At 39.5% G+C, this 17,682-nt stretch overlaps 1 protein-coding gene across 3 annotated transcripts; it reads left to right on the forward strand.

Moving 5' to 3' along the window:
• Nucleotides 1-9: 9 nt before the first annotated feature.
• Nucleotides 10-16,950, forward strand: LOC139469201 (3-mercaptopyruvate sulfurtransferase-like). 3 transcript variants are annotated; one of them, XM_071251334.1, is made up of 4 exons: nt 10-703; nt 6,245-6,403; nt 14,999-15,064; nt 15,258-15,336. In XM_071251334.1, coding segments are annotated over exons 1-4 (810 nt in total). In that variant the 5' UTR covers nt 10-120; the 3' UTR covers nt 15,260-15,336. The 3 variants fall into 3 exon arrangements, with proteins under 3 accessions (XP_071107435.1, XP_071107434.1, XP_071107436.1); XM_071251333.1 differs by lacking the exon at nt 14,999-15,064 and having other exon boundaries at nt 15,258-16,950; XM_071251335.1 differs by lacking the exons at nt 6,245-6,403; nt 14,999-15,064 and having other exon boundaries at nt 15,258-16,950.
• Nucleotides 16,951-17,682: the final 732 nt, after the last annotated feature.

A 17,682-nucleotide genomic window follows, 5' to 3' on the forward strand; every position in this document is an offset into this window, starting at 1 on the left:
CCCTATTAACTGCTCTCCTGTGAGAGAAGGCATGTAAGTAAATCGGGAAAAGATATGTTATAATTTCGGAATACATCGATAATACACTTAATTGAAACGGCAATATTCTCAGTATAAATCATGGATCGTGTAATGGCATTAGTTTCTACAAAGTGGTTGGCAGGAAGCATAATATCCAACTCTAAATGTATCAGAATTATTGATGCTTCTTGGCATCTCCCAACGTCAGGGAGAAACGGGAAACTTGAATTTGAGCAAAAACATATCCCTGGCGCTCAGTTTTTCGACATTGATGAGTGCGCTAACAAAAGTTCCCCCTTTGGACATATGCTACCGGGCCCAGACGAGTTCGAAGCATATGTTGGAGATCTCGGCATTGGGAACAATACACACGTTATAGTGTATGATAATAATGAACTTTTTGGGCTCTTTTCTGCTCAACGTGTGTGGTGGACATTTCGAGTTTTTGGCCATGCCAAAGTTTCTGTATTAGATGGAGGATTCCCAAAGTGGTGCAGAGAAAACAACCTTACTTCATCTGAATCACGGTCCGTTTCTATCAACCGTTTTAAGGCCAACTTTAATCCTGCGTTTGTGAAATCTTTTGGAGATGTGAAAAGAAACATAGATGACAAACAATTCCAGCTAGTTGATGCGAGGGCCCCTGGTCGCTTCCAAGGAATATCTCCTGAACCTAGACAAAGTAAGACATTTTGTTTATTGTGTATGTATACATAGCTTGGGCACATAAGCATAGAAAGTACTCCCTTCTCAATATGTCTCTACGACATGAACAAGCCAAATGAGTGAATAAACAAATCAATGAGTAGTATAGGGAATGTGAATTCCATGCTCGATCCTGCGGAAATGGAGCACTAATTTCTTTAAGTATACGTCTAATCTGATAGTACACGTGAAATGATAAAATAGACTTATTCAGTTTAAATCCTGGAGCATAAAGATATACACCACATCCTGTTGTGGCACATCATATGGCAAAGTTTAACTGGTTTTGCCAAAATTGCATTGGATTTTGGAACCAGTCATGCACCATTTTATCGCTGGTTGCCGTGTCCCAGTATTTTTCAAAGATATCGGGAAATTTAACGAAAAAGAGGCACATACTAAAATCGACTTATTCGTAATGTAAGCAGGTAAGTTGATTTCATATTTAAGTTATGATATAATATCTTTGTATATTTAATATGTATGTTACACTCCCAGGAATAACAAATGGCCAGTCTATTCAACTGCTTCATACTATAGATAACTCAGCTGGGCAACTTGAAGTCGCTCTATGCAATGTAACATATTACTCGCGTTGGACCAAGTGATGCGAGAGAAAAAAATAAGTTATTTTTAGATGGAGGCTTTTACACTATATCTGATCCGGTACTTATCAGATACAATTGGATTTTCTGGACAAAAAGAAGTAACACAATCCAACGGAACATCGCATGGAGTTAAATTACCCGATTTATTTCAATATAAAGAGTTATGCATCCATCTTGATCAGATCAGTACAACATATAATATTCAACTCGAAAGTCCTTCAACTCTGCTCAGAGCTATTCCAGTCAAAGATGAAAAATACAATATAAAAAGTTAAAGCGGGGCATTATTTCAGATCTCAAAAATTCTGTATTAGATGTAAAACATCAACCTGTACATATAGGATACTTGAGTGTAACACTCCATATTATAAATGATGGTTGATTCATCGGGCCCTGGAGCGCATAACCTTAGACAATGTAATACAATTGCGCTTTCCGATCTTGGAGACACAGAAGTATTCAGTAAACACGGTACCAATGGCAAGTTATACGCTTTACACTTACAAGATAATGTATACAAGCGGAAAGAAGTTGTATTCACAGGTAATCTAGGAGATTTAAGTGATGTCAACGTTAGCATGGTTAGTAGACTCAATAAAAACACTTCATACAATCTTACTCGCAATGATGATAATAAATGGACTATGGTCGAAGAACAAATCGAGTGGCTACTGAATATCGTCATTGCCCCACCATATGTGATGATCATGGTAAGGGACATCAATTAACTAAGATAATGAATAGTGGGATCGTACTCGGGGCTTATATCCCCTCAAAACGAAAAAGTGTGTTAATCGCCCCCCTGCCAGAAAACCCAAGTCATATGTTATTGATTCGTCCGGCAGTAAAAAATGTTAGTTTAAATTTGGTTACTGAATTCAATGATATAAAACAGAACTTGAGTGCTATACCTAATCCTTCTACACTTATTATTGAAGTCTTGTTTGGGGATGCATCGGTAGATGCCTTCGAGATATTACCAGGTCTATCAATTAATGGCTCAAGAAACACGAGCGTCGATGTTGTAGTTTTATTTATGTGGAAGTATCACCCGTTGAGGGGGTCCAAGTTAATTAAAGTGAAAGCATTTCTCTTACTAAGATATTTATGCCGTATAATATACATTTAATAAGGTTGATGTATACTCTCAAAACATTTAAGGACGATCAATTAAAGACTATTATATGATATAATAATATACATTATGAGTTTATATCCGGTGCTCGATGAAGCATCCGAAAAGATGGATACTGTTGATGGATTTCGATTACATCAAATAACCGACATACAACATCGAATAGAGTAGGAGAGGGAATTTAGACTTTGATTGTATAAAAAGTATCGCAGAGCTGTGAATGTTCTCGAAGGAGTTGACACTGCGCTTGTAACAGCTAGCATGGGACTCAGTGTAGCCGGTGTTGGTTTATTATCAACTATAATCCCCGCACCAATCCTACATGGTATGGTAGTAGCGGCTGGAGTCTCAGGACTGGCAGGAATAGCGATAAAAATTATTTCTCGTAAGTTGCAAAGGAAAGCATTAAAACATTATAATATTCGGATACTCGCCCAAGCAAAGTTGAACAGCATTGAGGATCATATTTCAACAGCACTGGCTGATTGTAAGATATCCGAGGAAAAGTTTCATTTAATGATGTCAGAACTAACCAAATACAATGAAGCAGGAGATTCGATCCAATTCTCTTAAGACCAGTGGTATTAGCAAAGACGAGAAAAAAAAGTTCATAGCACAGGGGAGACAAGAAGCACGTCAATTATTCCGTGCCAAAACCAAAGAACTGGTTGGAGATTAAAAATAGATTGTTTCCTATCGTTGGATCACATTTAAATGAATTCTTACACAAGTCTATAATAATGGAGAATTACAGGCCAATCAAATGGCGAGAATTACCACAGGGTATATATTATATCAGTGATGTCATACCAACCAAATACGGTCATCAATTGTTTCTTTCCAATTTCGAAAAAGAGTATATAGTCTGGTCTCCTAGTAAAATGAATGAAGAACTCAGTAAAAATATCAAACTTAGCTTGTTTCTTTAGCCAATCCTTGGCCACATCTATAGATACCTTAGCCGTGGTGGCTAATTTTTGTATTGCTCCTATACCTTTCCAATATCCTCGTGGGCTATAGTAAATTTTATCCATTATTAATTAATATTGATGTTTCTTTTAATACGAATCATGACGATAGTTGAATTGCATCATCATTTTCGCATAAAAAATTCCCTTTGTAGTAGTTGTATAGGTATATAAATCAGGCTCCAGTGGAAGTGGTCCAGAACCCCCATTCCCTATACTACTCAATGTTAGGAGTTTTCAAGAGTGATCGCTAAGACAACTACACCAGGAAAACGTATGGCAAAAACGTGACCTGGGCCAAAACGAAAACGGCTACTTTTATGAATGAAATTAAACTCACAGAAGCGCTGTTCTCTACCCTGTGGACACAGAAACACCTATGTAAAATTAAGATTTAGGGGGGCACCTTTCAGCATAGATGTAGGGCGATATGAGAGTGTACCATAAGAACCTAGGTATTGTATTTATATGCATATTCTTGTGTTATGTCCCTTGTATAAAGATATTAGGTTAGAACTTTTTTTACCCTTTTGTGTAAAGAAATTAGCAAACTTTTTGCCAAAGTTTATATATACATTATCCAACTTTGATCTTACCTATTAAGCTTCCAAGGTCTGCAATGACAAGAAGTCAACTTATACATGTTTAAGTATCTAAATATGTGTGTCTGTGTCTGTCTTTGCAAGATGTTTCAAGGTTATTTATTTTATTATTAGTACTTTATGTTAAACATTAAGGGGTGTGCCATTAATATCGCCGACTTGCCCGACCGGTGAAAATATATTGCCAGGAAAGTGTGAAAATATATATTTGCCCTCTGACAAGTATTAATATCTGCAACTTTAACGAAAAATACATTATGTGGTTTGCCAACTTTAGATAAAGTACCTAATGGATGTGTTATATGTACGAAGACAGTCAGGAAAAACCAACAAGCTGTATCCTCTGATCAGTGTTCCCATTTACCGCTAATTACCATTTTGTTTTCGGTAAAATTAGGCTTGGACCAGTAATTCATGTAACTGCCAGTCACTGGACAAACAAACAAAGTACCTTATAAATCTTTGTTGTTGAATGAAACATCGACAGTATATTTTTCAAACGAAGTCAGCTTGTCTGTTACCATCAGGGTTTCTCCTTGTCATATTTATAGTGCAAGGAAATAACATTTCACTTTGCTTCGAGGGTTAATATACATGTATATTTGTAGTGATCTAGTCTTGATGTATTAAAAAGAAAAGAAAATTGTGACTGGACTTTGTGTGAATGACGTGTAGATCGAACTAAGTTACTTCACTGATGACGTCATTGCATTGAACCTGATCATGATGATGTTGGAAGTATTTAAACCAGGTATTTTTCATATGTTTTTTTCATTTATTGAAAATTGGGACAGACATAAGTTGGGGTTGACTGGTAAATTTTAGAGTTGCCAGTACAACAGGACTGACAGTTTCAAAAGCCAGCAGGAACACTACTGTGATGAATGTGACCAGAGGACACATCATGTTTTGTGGCACTGGACTTTCTATGGCTAGGTATAGGGAAATAAGCAGGAATGTTGAAGACTTCCCCTCCCGCTATGTAAGATGCATGGGCCCGTGATAGAAGGTATGATTGATAACATGAAATTTACCAATTGATAAAGCATATGTATACACAAGTACATCAATCCTTCTCGTCTATTTATATGTGTGAGATAAGTTTTTCCTGAGTTGCTGTTTTAGCATGCACCCAGTTTTCCTTTGGTATTGACCAGGAATAGGCTATAGTGGTGCATTTCTTAGTATGCAAGCACCAGTTTATGAAATCATCATATTTATAATTTTCTTTTTTCAGTTTGATTCATCCCGTCATGATATTGCTGGAATATTGCTAAAAGTCATGTTAAACCATACTCAGTCACTCACTGAGTTTGACTCATGGGGTTAATGGTAAATAATATACATTGTTGCATATTATTATTTGAATTCTATAATTTTCAGTATTTAGGCAGTTTAGCAGGAATATTATTATCCCCCGCCCCAAAAACAAAAGATGCATGTGCTATGAATGAGACACAAATACATTTTCAAATAAATGTGTGAAGTTTTGCTTTCTGTTTCTGTTTATTATTATTTTGTCATTATTGCTGTTCAAACAGGATTGATGTTGTACTGATTACATGAAGGATGGCGTATGCAAACACAGTAATAAAAAGACATTTGGCAAAAGGAATAGAAATCATGAGTAAATTCAATAAGAGCTCTTTCATAGCCTAATAGTAATTATATAACTAGGATGTGAGAAAAACGATTTGTCCTTCCTGATTTTCACTCGTACTACAGTAGTCTTGGGACTAACAGACAAGTGGCTGTGTCTGGGTAGTTTTGACTTTGAAATCCATGTCTCTTTTGATGAGTGGTCGGTTGTCACATGCTCCCCTCATCACCCCAATCATTTCACATCTACAAGTTGAAGTTTCTCCTTTCACCTTTGGTACATCACATGTTGTATTTGTCTGCTGGCAGTTTAGTCTGAGCTGACTAACATCTACTTCTTGTACCCTTGTCAGCCAACTCCACTTGGACTTCCCTTATCTAGGTTTACATCACAATCTGCCATATTCAAATTAAATACTGTTGGGCATTTGGACTCCCTTTTACACATGTTAGTGTAAGGTCAGATGCCAGCTAGCTGTTGATTGGCCCTTTGATCTTTTTCTCATAGCTTCCATTCTCACCTGCCCTCTACAAGCACTTTGCTTGACTGATAATCGGTACATGTCAGGTTTATGTAGAAACAAACATGCTTTTTGTTCATTTCAGACATCAAGCCTGGTCACATTCCCGGTTCAATAAACATACCCTTTATGGATGTGCTTGATCCTGACACGAAGACCATGAAGACTGCGACTGAACTGAAGCAGTTGTTTGCCTCTGCAAACGTAGACCTTTCAAAACCTGTGACTGTATCCTGTGGATCTGGTAACTCCTGTTGTTGCTTTAAGTGTTTAAGAGGTCGCCTTCTGCCTTAGCAATTTCGCTGACCTGTCCCTCTTTGGGACTCGTGTGTGTGAGTAGGGTACACATATCTATTGTGAGTTGGGTATTCACATAATTTCTGTTTTTGTATTGATATGATTTCTATTTTCGTATATTGATATAATTTTATTTTTATCTTTGCCTGCTCTTTTTATATACGTATGATTTGGCCTTCGCTATTGCATCTCTTGGCTTTAGGAGATCTATGACAGATAGCAAATCTAACTGCAATTCTTGTTTTAACCAAGTCTGGGCTGGGGCGTGGTCTTGACATTCCAGTAACGTGACCAATGGATTCAGGTTGATTGCAAGACCAACCTTGTCATAGTGCTTTTTGTGACCGAGTCTGAGGTGTGAGATGGCAATTTCAACTTTCCTTTCATTTGAGTATGAGTTTGGCTTTTGTTGGATCTTGGGTTGAATTTTGCGTCCCAGTGGGCTTGCCAGTGTGTCTGTTTTTTCATTTCCATGAATATCTATGTGAGACGGGATCCAAACAGCTCCACCTGTTGCCCTTGGTCCGATAGTTTTGTATATTCATATAGAATATTATTGACTGTGTTTAGCCTGGAGTTTGAGTTTCTGCCGCTGATGGTTTGAAGTGCACTAAGCAAGTCTGATAGGACGACTGCCTTTGCTTCCGGTAGTTCCGGTATGAGTTTGAGTGCATGATGAATTGGCTTCAATTCAGCCGTGAATACTGACTGACCACCCGGCAGACAAACCGAATGTGCTTGGGGTTTGGAGCTGTGGATATGGATCTCATAATGTATTGCCCCTACATCTGTCAGTGTGACTGGTCTTACCTAACCATTGCCCCTACATCTGTCAGTGTGACTGGTCTTACAAAATCTATTTAAAGTTTCTTGTTGGATTTAACACAAATGTATATTGTTTGTTGCAGTATCTTAAATTTATATACTTATACTGCATTACGCCTTAATGCGTCTACTGCTTACCTTACGACAAAGAAAGATGGTGCTTCACGATGGTCCTGGGTGAAGAAAAATGTTGGACCAATTACTGCTGTCATTTGACAGATCGTGACGTCACAACCAATTCACATTCCTGCTCGTCGTTTTACTGGAAGTTGTGCTACGTTTGGTCCTCCAATTTTTGGCTTAATTTTGTGGTTAACGTTCTGCTACCACGTAAAATGTCATCTTTGATGTGTGATGTATTACTCTTCATATTACGTTCACCTTAATGTGTGTTAATATGTAGGTTTTTTCAATGTGAAAGGACTTTGTCTTTTTCCTGCCACGTGGCTAGTTGTGTCCGCCATTTTGAATTTGCTTTAGATTGTTAACCTCCGTGTGGGGTAGTTATTATTGTTTGCGATTCTCGGCTAGGTATTAACATTTCATGTATATTTAAGTATCTTTTCACACTTGTATTTTGAAACTTGTAAATGTTTGTAAATGTTAAAACTTTGAGTTTATCATCGGTATGTACAAGTCAACTTCAACTACAATTTCAAGTTTAGCTTAACCTTCTCGTGGCAAGAAATCTACTAAAGATCTTCTTCCATGTTGCTTGGACTGCACTCAAGTATGCGCTCCAAGATTTCAAATGTAATTTTTGCTAAACCTCTCTCTCCATTGAGTTTCTCCATTTCTAGACAGGTTACTCACAAAAGTATTTTACAGCAGTCCTAATCACAATCTGCTACCTGACTTCAGTAGTCCATTACACAGCTCCTGGTTCTGCTCACCTGACGACCAAGGGTTGGTGGCACTTGCACCCGATCCAACAGTTCTGTGCAACCTACATCAGAGAGCTTGTCATTTCACCTCAGGACTCACCTCAGTTGGTGGACGATCGAGTCGAATATTTTAGGAGGTGTGTCAGAATGTGCTGGCAGATGCCCTATCCAGGCCAGAGAGAGTGTCGCCCACAGAGTGGAAGGTCCACCCAGAGGCATTCCATCTTGTATGTCAGAGCCTAGGTCAACCCTACATCGTCACAACTGCCAGATCCAATCGTACATCTCTCCTGTACTGGATCCGCAGGTATGGGCGGTTGTTGCACTTAGCATTCCTTTGGTAGAGTTAAGAGCGTACACTATCCACCCCAGGGCCCAATTCCTCAAAGCGATCTTAGCACTAAGGTGATCGTAAGTCCCATACTTTAACATAGGCTTACGATCATCGTAGCGCTAAGATCGCTTTGAGGAACGGGGCCCAGTACTTCTTCCCAAGGTGATACAAAACATAAGGGCAACCAGTAGCCTTGCTCTGATTTTGATCGTGCCTTGGTGGCTAGCGATAGGGTGTTTTGTGGACCTAAAAAACCTTCAGGAAGCGATCCACTACCTCTACCAGGGTGGCCCAACCTGCTAGTACATTCACACAGCATGCGACCACACCCCACGCCAGGCAGGTTTCATCGGCACCACCTGGTTCATTTACAAAGAGAAAGGCTATGTGGCATGAGCGGCTAAGGCCATTGCTATGGCACATAGGCCTTTGAATTGAGCCATTTATGATGATAAGTGACTATCATTTGAGACCTATTGTAAAGAAAAGGCTCAAGATCCCACTATAACATCGCTTCAATTCTTGGCCAAGTACCGGAACTGCAAGCTCTATTACTCCTTTAGGCTTGACGATAAGTAGGTCAATCTTCATTCCCTTGAGTGGGATCTGAATGTGGTACTTCAATGGTTGTGGGGAACTCCGTTCGAGCCACTCCACGCAACATTGCTTTTCAACCTCACCAAGATGACAATATTTTCTCTTGGCACTACCCACAGCGGGACTTGTGTTCACTTTGAACGACAAGTGGCAATCATTTGAAATCATTTGTTAGGCAAAAAAATCAAGATTGTCTCATTTCTTAGCCAAATACCTCTGACACTTGCGCACCAAAATAGACTTGGAGGGTTTGCACCATTACAACATATTTGGTAGTGCTTAATTCAGTATTGGCTGTCAAGAGGATCACAACCAAGATCTCGGAACTACAGGCCCTTTTGCGCTCTTTCTGGCTTAAGGATAAGAAAGCCAACTTTCGTCCCCTGTGTGGGATTGCGTGGACCCCTGTTCGAGCCCCTCAGTGCATCCTCATTTTATGACCTGACATAGAAAACAATTTTTCTTTTGGCTTTAGCCACAGCGGCAGTGTTTGAGGTACATGCACTTGACATCACCTGTGTCTGTTTTGAGCATGGTACGCAGGGAGCGGTACATCTCAGGTTGAGCTAGGATTTCACAGCGAAAAAATCAACTACCAGGCCAACCCGACCGGTCCTTCACAATTCCACAAATCTCTATGTTTGTGGGGGTCGAAGATGAGGGTGAACTCCTTGTGTACCTTCTCTTCTCCATTTCTAGACAGGTTACTCACAAAAGTATTTTACAGCAGTCCCGTCATTTTGTGAGGAAGATGTTGCAGTTGCAGGGCACTCCCAGGCACCATTACCCAGTCATCCCCACTCAATCTTCGTCATCGGGTGGAACGACATTCATTTACCACCGCGTACTACGGCATCGGACGCAATTGTGAGTATTGCACTTGTCAGGCGTCCCTGGCCTCCATAGTGACTGTTCCAGTGTGAATATCAACTTAAACCTCATATATGTATCATGCCATGGATTCAGATCTATAGATTAGTATTATATCTAACTATATACCACTTCATAGTGTCTCAGATATTTACTGAAAACAAGGTGCTCAAAGTGAAGCCCTTTTCCCTCTACATTCTCAACATAGTCTCTATCAGAAGTGTTTGGCTTGTGTTGGGTCCGACTTGGCTCGGGCTCTCAAAATCAACTTAAACATCACAAATGTAACATCAAATGTGTTTACATCTATAGACAAGTATTATGTCTACCTAAATACCACTTTATAGTGTCTCAGATCGCGGTATTTAAAGAAAACAAGGAGCTCAAAGTGAAGCTTCTGTGTGTAATCGGTTTAATTGTACGGTATACATTGTAGACAGACAGACAATAATTTATTAATGTCTCACTTCTGTACATACATAAAACAGCTTTGTACAAATAAACATTGATAGAATGTACAGAACCATTGACAGCTGGTGATTGAGCTGTGATTGCTGCCAAGGGCGGTCACACGAGATACTGAGTTCAGCGCACCCTTGTGGCCTTATGTGACGTGACAATGAACAGTTTTCAATGCCTTTGTACAAGGACAACATGTGACTATCGTACTCCAAAATTTTATATTTGTATCTATGATATTAAATTAAATATATCGACTTTATTAGGTTCAATAAATTTACTAACAAATCTACCTTTTGCGCACTGAGCGATTATCTCCTTTGGCTGTATGTGTAGTATACATGGTAGAGAGCTTTATCACACGTGATCTTGCAATGCTGTACATCGTATCTTATTCAAGCTGTATCACTGAGAGTGAGTGATTATCTCCCTTACCCGAATAGCACTTTTGCGCACTACCTTTGTAATGTATCGTATGTTATTCAGGCAGCCAGAATGGTTCCAGGGAGGAATTAAGGTCAAGCATGTAAAGCGCACTCAGACATTCTCCCTTCACACTGCTATTGCAAATTATTGTTCAACATGATTAAATACCAGGCTTCTATGAAGCATGACTTTGTTCAATAAACAACACATGTAAAACAACGGGTTTGATATCAGATATTTGTAATAAGTTGTCTTCACAATAACATGTATCGTGCTTGCTGTGCAGATTTGAGCACAGTTTCAAGTAGTTCACTGTATGTAAAATATGATTCATACCGTTTCATACGTCGGTTTATGGTTCTGCATGGTTTATTGTATTGACAGTTGTTTTAACTTCCTGCAGAGATTATACACCTGTATAATATCTTTGCTTCTTGATACATTGGAAATCAACATGTTGGCCCTTAGTTTTCAATTATTCTCCTGAAAAATAATTCGGTTGCATGATATATTCACGATGTTTGGCTTGAACATAGTAACATTCTTCTAAACATACTTCAAATTTAAGCCGGAAGTTATCACAACACAAACCCAGTTAACCAAACGGAACCGTACACAAGAGTAGTGAGTGAGTGAGTTGGTATTAACGCCGCTTTAAATAGTATAATTCCCGTTATATCACGGCATGTCATCTTGATGTGGAAGGAAAGCCCAAAGTGATGCAGGTATTAGACATTCACCACTTTGGTGAAACCCATGAGCGTGGGTATAGTGCTGACAAACATAATTGGGGCGAACCAAGATTCGAACACACTGTCATAGGTTTCTGGCGTGCCCAAGGGACACTACTCTGCATAGCAAATTGCAGCGCAAACGACGACTTTGGCCAACCGTGCCCTCGTACACAACTGTAACAAACTATCATACAACAAAGATGTTGAAGATGAGATATGTATTGCGTAATTGCCTGACTTTTAGGCTATCCCGTTTACAAGCTGTGATACCGTCAGCTGCTTCACTGGAAGAGGAACGGCCCTCAGGCTCCTCACCAGCGACATACACAGCAACACATTGACTTGCGTAGGCACAAGCTGGAAAGTTTCACCACAGCTGTTCAAGGCACTAGAGTCACAAATGTGCTGTCTATACAGCACAAGGACACTTATTGAGAAGTGAATTGCGGTTCAACCTGTTTTGTGCAAAGAAAAAGGAGGCTGCCAAGATTCAGCTTCCTTTTTCTTTGCGCAAAACAGGTTGAACCTTGCGCCCCTTCACCACAGAACCATTGCAAGGGGGACAATTATCAAGTATGGAAAAGGAGCATGGAGGCTTTTCCTGTTGGTCATTGTTGGAAGGAGGAGGGTGGGGCCTTGGTTATTGACTTTGGGGGGGGGGGGGGATGCACCACCTGCTCCTGTGACAGTGTTGGAATTGGTTGCATGTAACTGTTTAAAGAAGGGCATAGAGGAGAGCTGTACCTGCCTTCAGTATAACATGAAATAAACATACCTTTGCAAATTACAGACATGTAGCAATCAGCAAGTTAAGGACGAGGTTGAATTTGAAGCGAGTGATGTTGATGATGGTCAAGATGATGAGTAATCAACAGTGTACAATGAAGACTCATATGTGACCACTCTTGTTTCTGTCTACAATAATCAAGACTTAAGTTTCTAACGCTAATGTGATAAAAATAGTTTTTGAGTCTAATTGTGTGATCTTATCAAATATTAATATTCATTATGCAACAGATTACTGCATTTTATGTTATTGCGGTTAGCATATCAAATTTGACCCCAATTTGACCTTCAGATTAATCTTGTGAGCCCAAAAAACAGAACAATGTATCTTCAAAACAACTTCTGACTACATCTAGCACATGGCCTTTTTAATTTGGAGTTGAGAGTTATAAATTCATGTAAACTTATTTCAAGCAGCCCAACCTCATACAATTTTACATCTTTTTAGCGCATGATGACATTCGTTTTAAAATGTACCAAAAACCGTTCTGTACCACACCATAAAAGATAATAGAGTTCCTTTTATCAGACTTTAAACAGATTAAGGTACTGCTTGGCTTCAATCATAGCCGATTTGGGTTAAGAAAGTCCCATTGGTGTGGCATCTGCAATATATTTTCTGGTAGGTGATAATATTTTAAGCTGAGGTAAAATGTTGTGACCTTTTGACCTCTGGTGACCTACATTTTTACTGTATTAGTCCTATATTACATACCAACATGTAGAGCATCAGGTTACCAACATTTTGAGTGGTCATACTTCACCATATGACTATTGCTTGTAAAGTTATTCCACTTTCTGGTTTCCCCTACCCTGAAATCTAGTCCCGTGGATTCGACTCTGGGGTCCCCCTTTATGTGGTGATTACTACCACTTAGCTGTGAGTTCTGGATTGCTTTAAAGGTTTTTTTCATCTATGGATATATGACTTTCAAAAAATCATACTTAGATTTTGCCACCCCAGGTGGTACCAATATCTGGTCTGGCTCATGGACTAAGAGGATCCTATGCTTAAAGATATGGTTAGGGCGCTAGATGAAGACTTTTCCAGGTTGACATATGCACTGTCGTTCAAAGCGCAAAAGTTCAACTGTATCTCTACGTTTGTGGGGGTCGAAGATGAGGGTGAACATCTCTTGTGCCTTGTACATGAACTACAAGTTTTCATCCAGCACTCCAAGATTAGGCATGGTTCACGGGAACAGTTATTCATACCAAAGACATTTGCAACTCCATTCTGGGGTTACTCGCAGTCATCCTGCAGGCTTATGAGATCACTAACCTTGATCCACCGAGAGCGAACAGTCCTCAACCATGGCTCTACACAGCAACTGTTCTGTTAGAGCAATCGTGGAAGGATGTTTTTGGAGGTCCGACATAGTTTTCGCCAGCCATTATCTTTGGGACGTGTCACTCAAAGACGTTGAAGGACTTCGTAGCTCTTGCCCTCTGATTGTGGCCCAGCAAGTCACCAACCCCAACAGAAATAATGAACTCTTCCTGTCCGGAGCCAGTCTTACCCATCCCGTGCAGTCTGACACGCCCAAAAGGGAGACTTTCAGCTTTGGCTTTGTAAAGATTTTAGCTTATGCTAATCTTCCAATTCACCTCTTGTTTACTTGGACTTTTGCTCAATTCTCATGCACTCTCTCTGAATAAGATTAGACCAGCCCTACTGTCCGGCGTTTAGTGATATTCACAATACAGTTTCCATGACAACTTGTCGTTTGAAGATTTTATAATTATTGAGGTTTTTTACATCTGAAGATATACCCACCAACATACCGTCTTATACAGATGCATTGAGGATTAATACAGGACAAGTAAAAATTTAGTAAAATTCTAAATAATTTTTTACATTTGTACATATGTAGCCGGCATAAAATTTCTAAGTCCCGTGATAGGATTCGAACCACGGACCTTCTGACCGAGGTCAGACGCCTTGTCCACATGACCAAAGAGGTTAACCCCGTCAGCAAGCTGACAAGGTAAGTATGTCATCTGTGGGATGACTCCACACCCTGCCACATACTCCCCCGTCAATAGAAGGCACCTCCCGGGCCGCAAAGTAGTGTACTGAGGCTTATTTTGCTCAAATTTAATATGAACGTGCTCAGCCCCATGTTGGGCGCCAATGTAGCGGCCATAAAATTTCCGAGTCCCGTGATGGGATTCGAGCCACGGACCTTTTTACCGAGGTCGGACGCCTTGTCCACATGACCAAAGAGGTTAACCCCGACACAAGCTGCCAAGGTAAGGATGTCATCTGTGGGATGACTACACGCCCTGCCACACTTATCCTGCATAACTATGTCTAAGGGCCCACTTGTCGCAGACTTGCCTTCCCACTCTGGCTTCAGAAAAATCATTTTGATAGCTAGGGTGATGAGCAGGAATGTGAATTGGTTGTGAAGTCAAGATCTGTAACATGACAGCGGCGATGGGTCCTGCAAAAAGTCGACTGTAGATGGAAACAACATTCTTCTTCAGGACCATCACGAAGCACTGTCTTTCTTTGTCATAAGGTAAGCCATAGATGCATTAAGGAGTAATGCAGGATAAGTATACAAATGTAGAAGATATTTTAGATTTTACAAATTTTGACCTTGTTTTGTTGTACTCTTCAGTTCTCTCAAAATGCTGGACAGAGGTAACTGAGGGCATGTATGTTTCTCCTGATCATGACCTATATTGTGAATATTTTTACAGTTTAGTATTTATGCAGAAAATATTTCAACATTAATGTTGACAGCAACATTTGTTAACTGTCTGTCTTTGTTGACATTTTATTCTGTTGACAACATGTCCTGGAGAGCTACAGTGCCTTGCCTCTATTTTTTTGTTTCTTCTTTGTAGCAAACCTAAATGACATTTTTTTTTTTTCAGGAGTGTCTGCATGTTGTATTGCACTAGCAGCTTATCAGTGTGGCAAGGAGGATGTGTCTATCTACGATGGGTCGTGGACAGAGTGGTATCTACGTGCCCTGCCCAGCGACAGAGCCAACTGTCCACAGGAGTAGTCAGTGTCTTAGCTTCACGACAAAAGACTGAGTATCAAGTGGCCATCCGTCAGCCTCGACTGAACATGGTTGCAAGACGGTTTTATCACTCATGTGATGTTTAGTACACAAAAAGGAAACTGACAAAATCATAGTGTCATAGTGTCTATCAGTCTGTTTTATGGTTTTGGGTGAATTAGTCATCTTTACAGCAGGCTAAGACACAGTTGGCGCTGATATACTATTTATTTTGTTCAAGTTACAATGGTGAACAAACAGATATTCATTGGAAACACACACAGTCTGTACATCATCCTGGGGGGTTCGAGAATGAATCTGTGATCCATTCCTTAGTTGAGACGGCAGGGCTCAAGATAATTTTTCAGCATCAGGAGTTTGTACTCCTCATTATTTCAATATATAGGAGTACTGGCAAAACTGAAGAGTACACTTGGAGTACTGAATGGCATTTAATGGATTAATCTTATATTTTTAATTTTAGATAGGCACCACAGCATTGCCACTCTTGTGTAAACAGGTCAATAAACAATAAATAATACTTATTTTCGTGGATGTTTAATATGCTCCCAACTCTAGGGTATTCAGTATTATTTTGGGGGAAAAAAACAAGTATTATGAGCAGAAATTGTTTACACTGTATCCCTTCAACAAAGTCAGGAAAACGGACAGGTAATATCAAACTTGGTCAATACAAATTTGAAATTTGAGATATAACATCACTAGAAATGATGATTTACTGTTTAAATTGTATTTCCAGTTCTACTAGGTATTGTTTTGTATTTAGAGATTAGGATTACCGTGTGTACTTTCTCCTCAACTAAGCCGGAAACAAACATTTTCTCACAATGTACCGGTAACTTGATCCAAAGTTTCCCAATAATATACTTTAAAGAATTTTAATGCAATGATTGGAAGAATTACTTTATCATGAATGATATATTCCAATGTCGTTTTATTTTAATTGCAGTTTTACTATATATACTTAAATTGATATTAACCAACTTTGGTACAGCTGATTGTTAAAGCCTGATATTTTTTACGTACGGAACAATATAACCAGTCACCGTCGAGGCTCTCGCATTCGTACTCAAAAAAACTCTATGTTGACATATAACAGGCAATTTAATTTTTTTTTATGTAAACTGCATTACTCTTTAATGCATTTACTGCCTACCTTACCTTACCTGTGATGAATACCTTTCATATTACTATCACTGTTGTGTGTATTAATAAGTGGGTGATTTTCATGTAAAAAGAAGTCTTTTTTTCCCACCATGTGGCTCGTTGTTTCTGCCATTTTGAATTTGTGTTACATTTGTTAACCTTCCAAGGTAGTAAAGTTGTTTGCAATTCGTAGCTAGGTATTTTTAACATGCTTATGTTTATTTAAGACACCTGTAGCTTTTGCGTTGCATGAAGTTTTCTGTGTATCTTTTCATATTATATACTTTCAAACTCATAATTTTTTTTGCCGATCAATACATGTAACATTTCATCTGCAATCTATCCAATCTGTATTTATCACAACTCTCTGTTTTAGTCTGTTTTCAGTCGTACAAATGGGTATCTCATACCTCTAGTCGCACATTAAAAAGGGCCAGAAGCTGGAATGTAAACAATAAACTTGTTTCCGTCTGGTTGCGCACGCACCTCCCTATGACATGCCACAAATCTCTCAGCGCGCCTCTGAGCTGGTCGCTCAAGAAGGACTTTCGCGATAACTGCTAGTTTGTATTCTATTAGTACTTATCGTGTGTCTACAGTTGTTGTTCTAATACAGTAATAATAATATGTCTTACCTGTAGACTCCTTGAATGTAATCCTTGGTAATCCATTGTTTGTGTTCAACACGTGTTTCACTGTTTTACTTGATTATACACGTGGCAACATGTCGGGCTTTTCTGCCTCGTGTCAACGTATACTGTCTAAAGTAGATCCTCACAAGTATTGTCATTCCTGCACAACTAAGGACGGATTTTCAACGTGTTCATGGGATAAACGTTGTAAAGAATAAACTTTAATTGGTATCTTCGTGCGTTGGCGAAGCGGGCTACTGACCAGCGCTACAAGCAGAGTAGGTCATCGGGTGGATCCCTGGACTCTGCAGCCTCTACATCTGGCCCTGGGGGTGGCGCGTCGGCCAAGAAATCACACCCAAGAAATCAGTTGATAACGACCCGCTCCAGTCAACTTACGTTTTCGACAAGACACGTGACCGTTCGCCTACTGATGATACTACCCGCACGACTGATCTTCGTCAATCGGTTGATCGAGAGCTTCACTCAGCCACC

This window comes from Haliotis cracherodii, unplaced genomic scaffold (assembly GCF_022045235.1).
Source record: "Haliotis cracherodii isolate W230 unplaced genomic scaffold, xgHalCrac1.p SCAF_2, whole genome shotgun sequence".
Lineage (NCBI taxonomy): Eukaryota > Metazoa > Mollusca > Gastropoda > Lepetellida > Haliotidae > Haliotis > Haliotis cracherodii.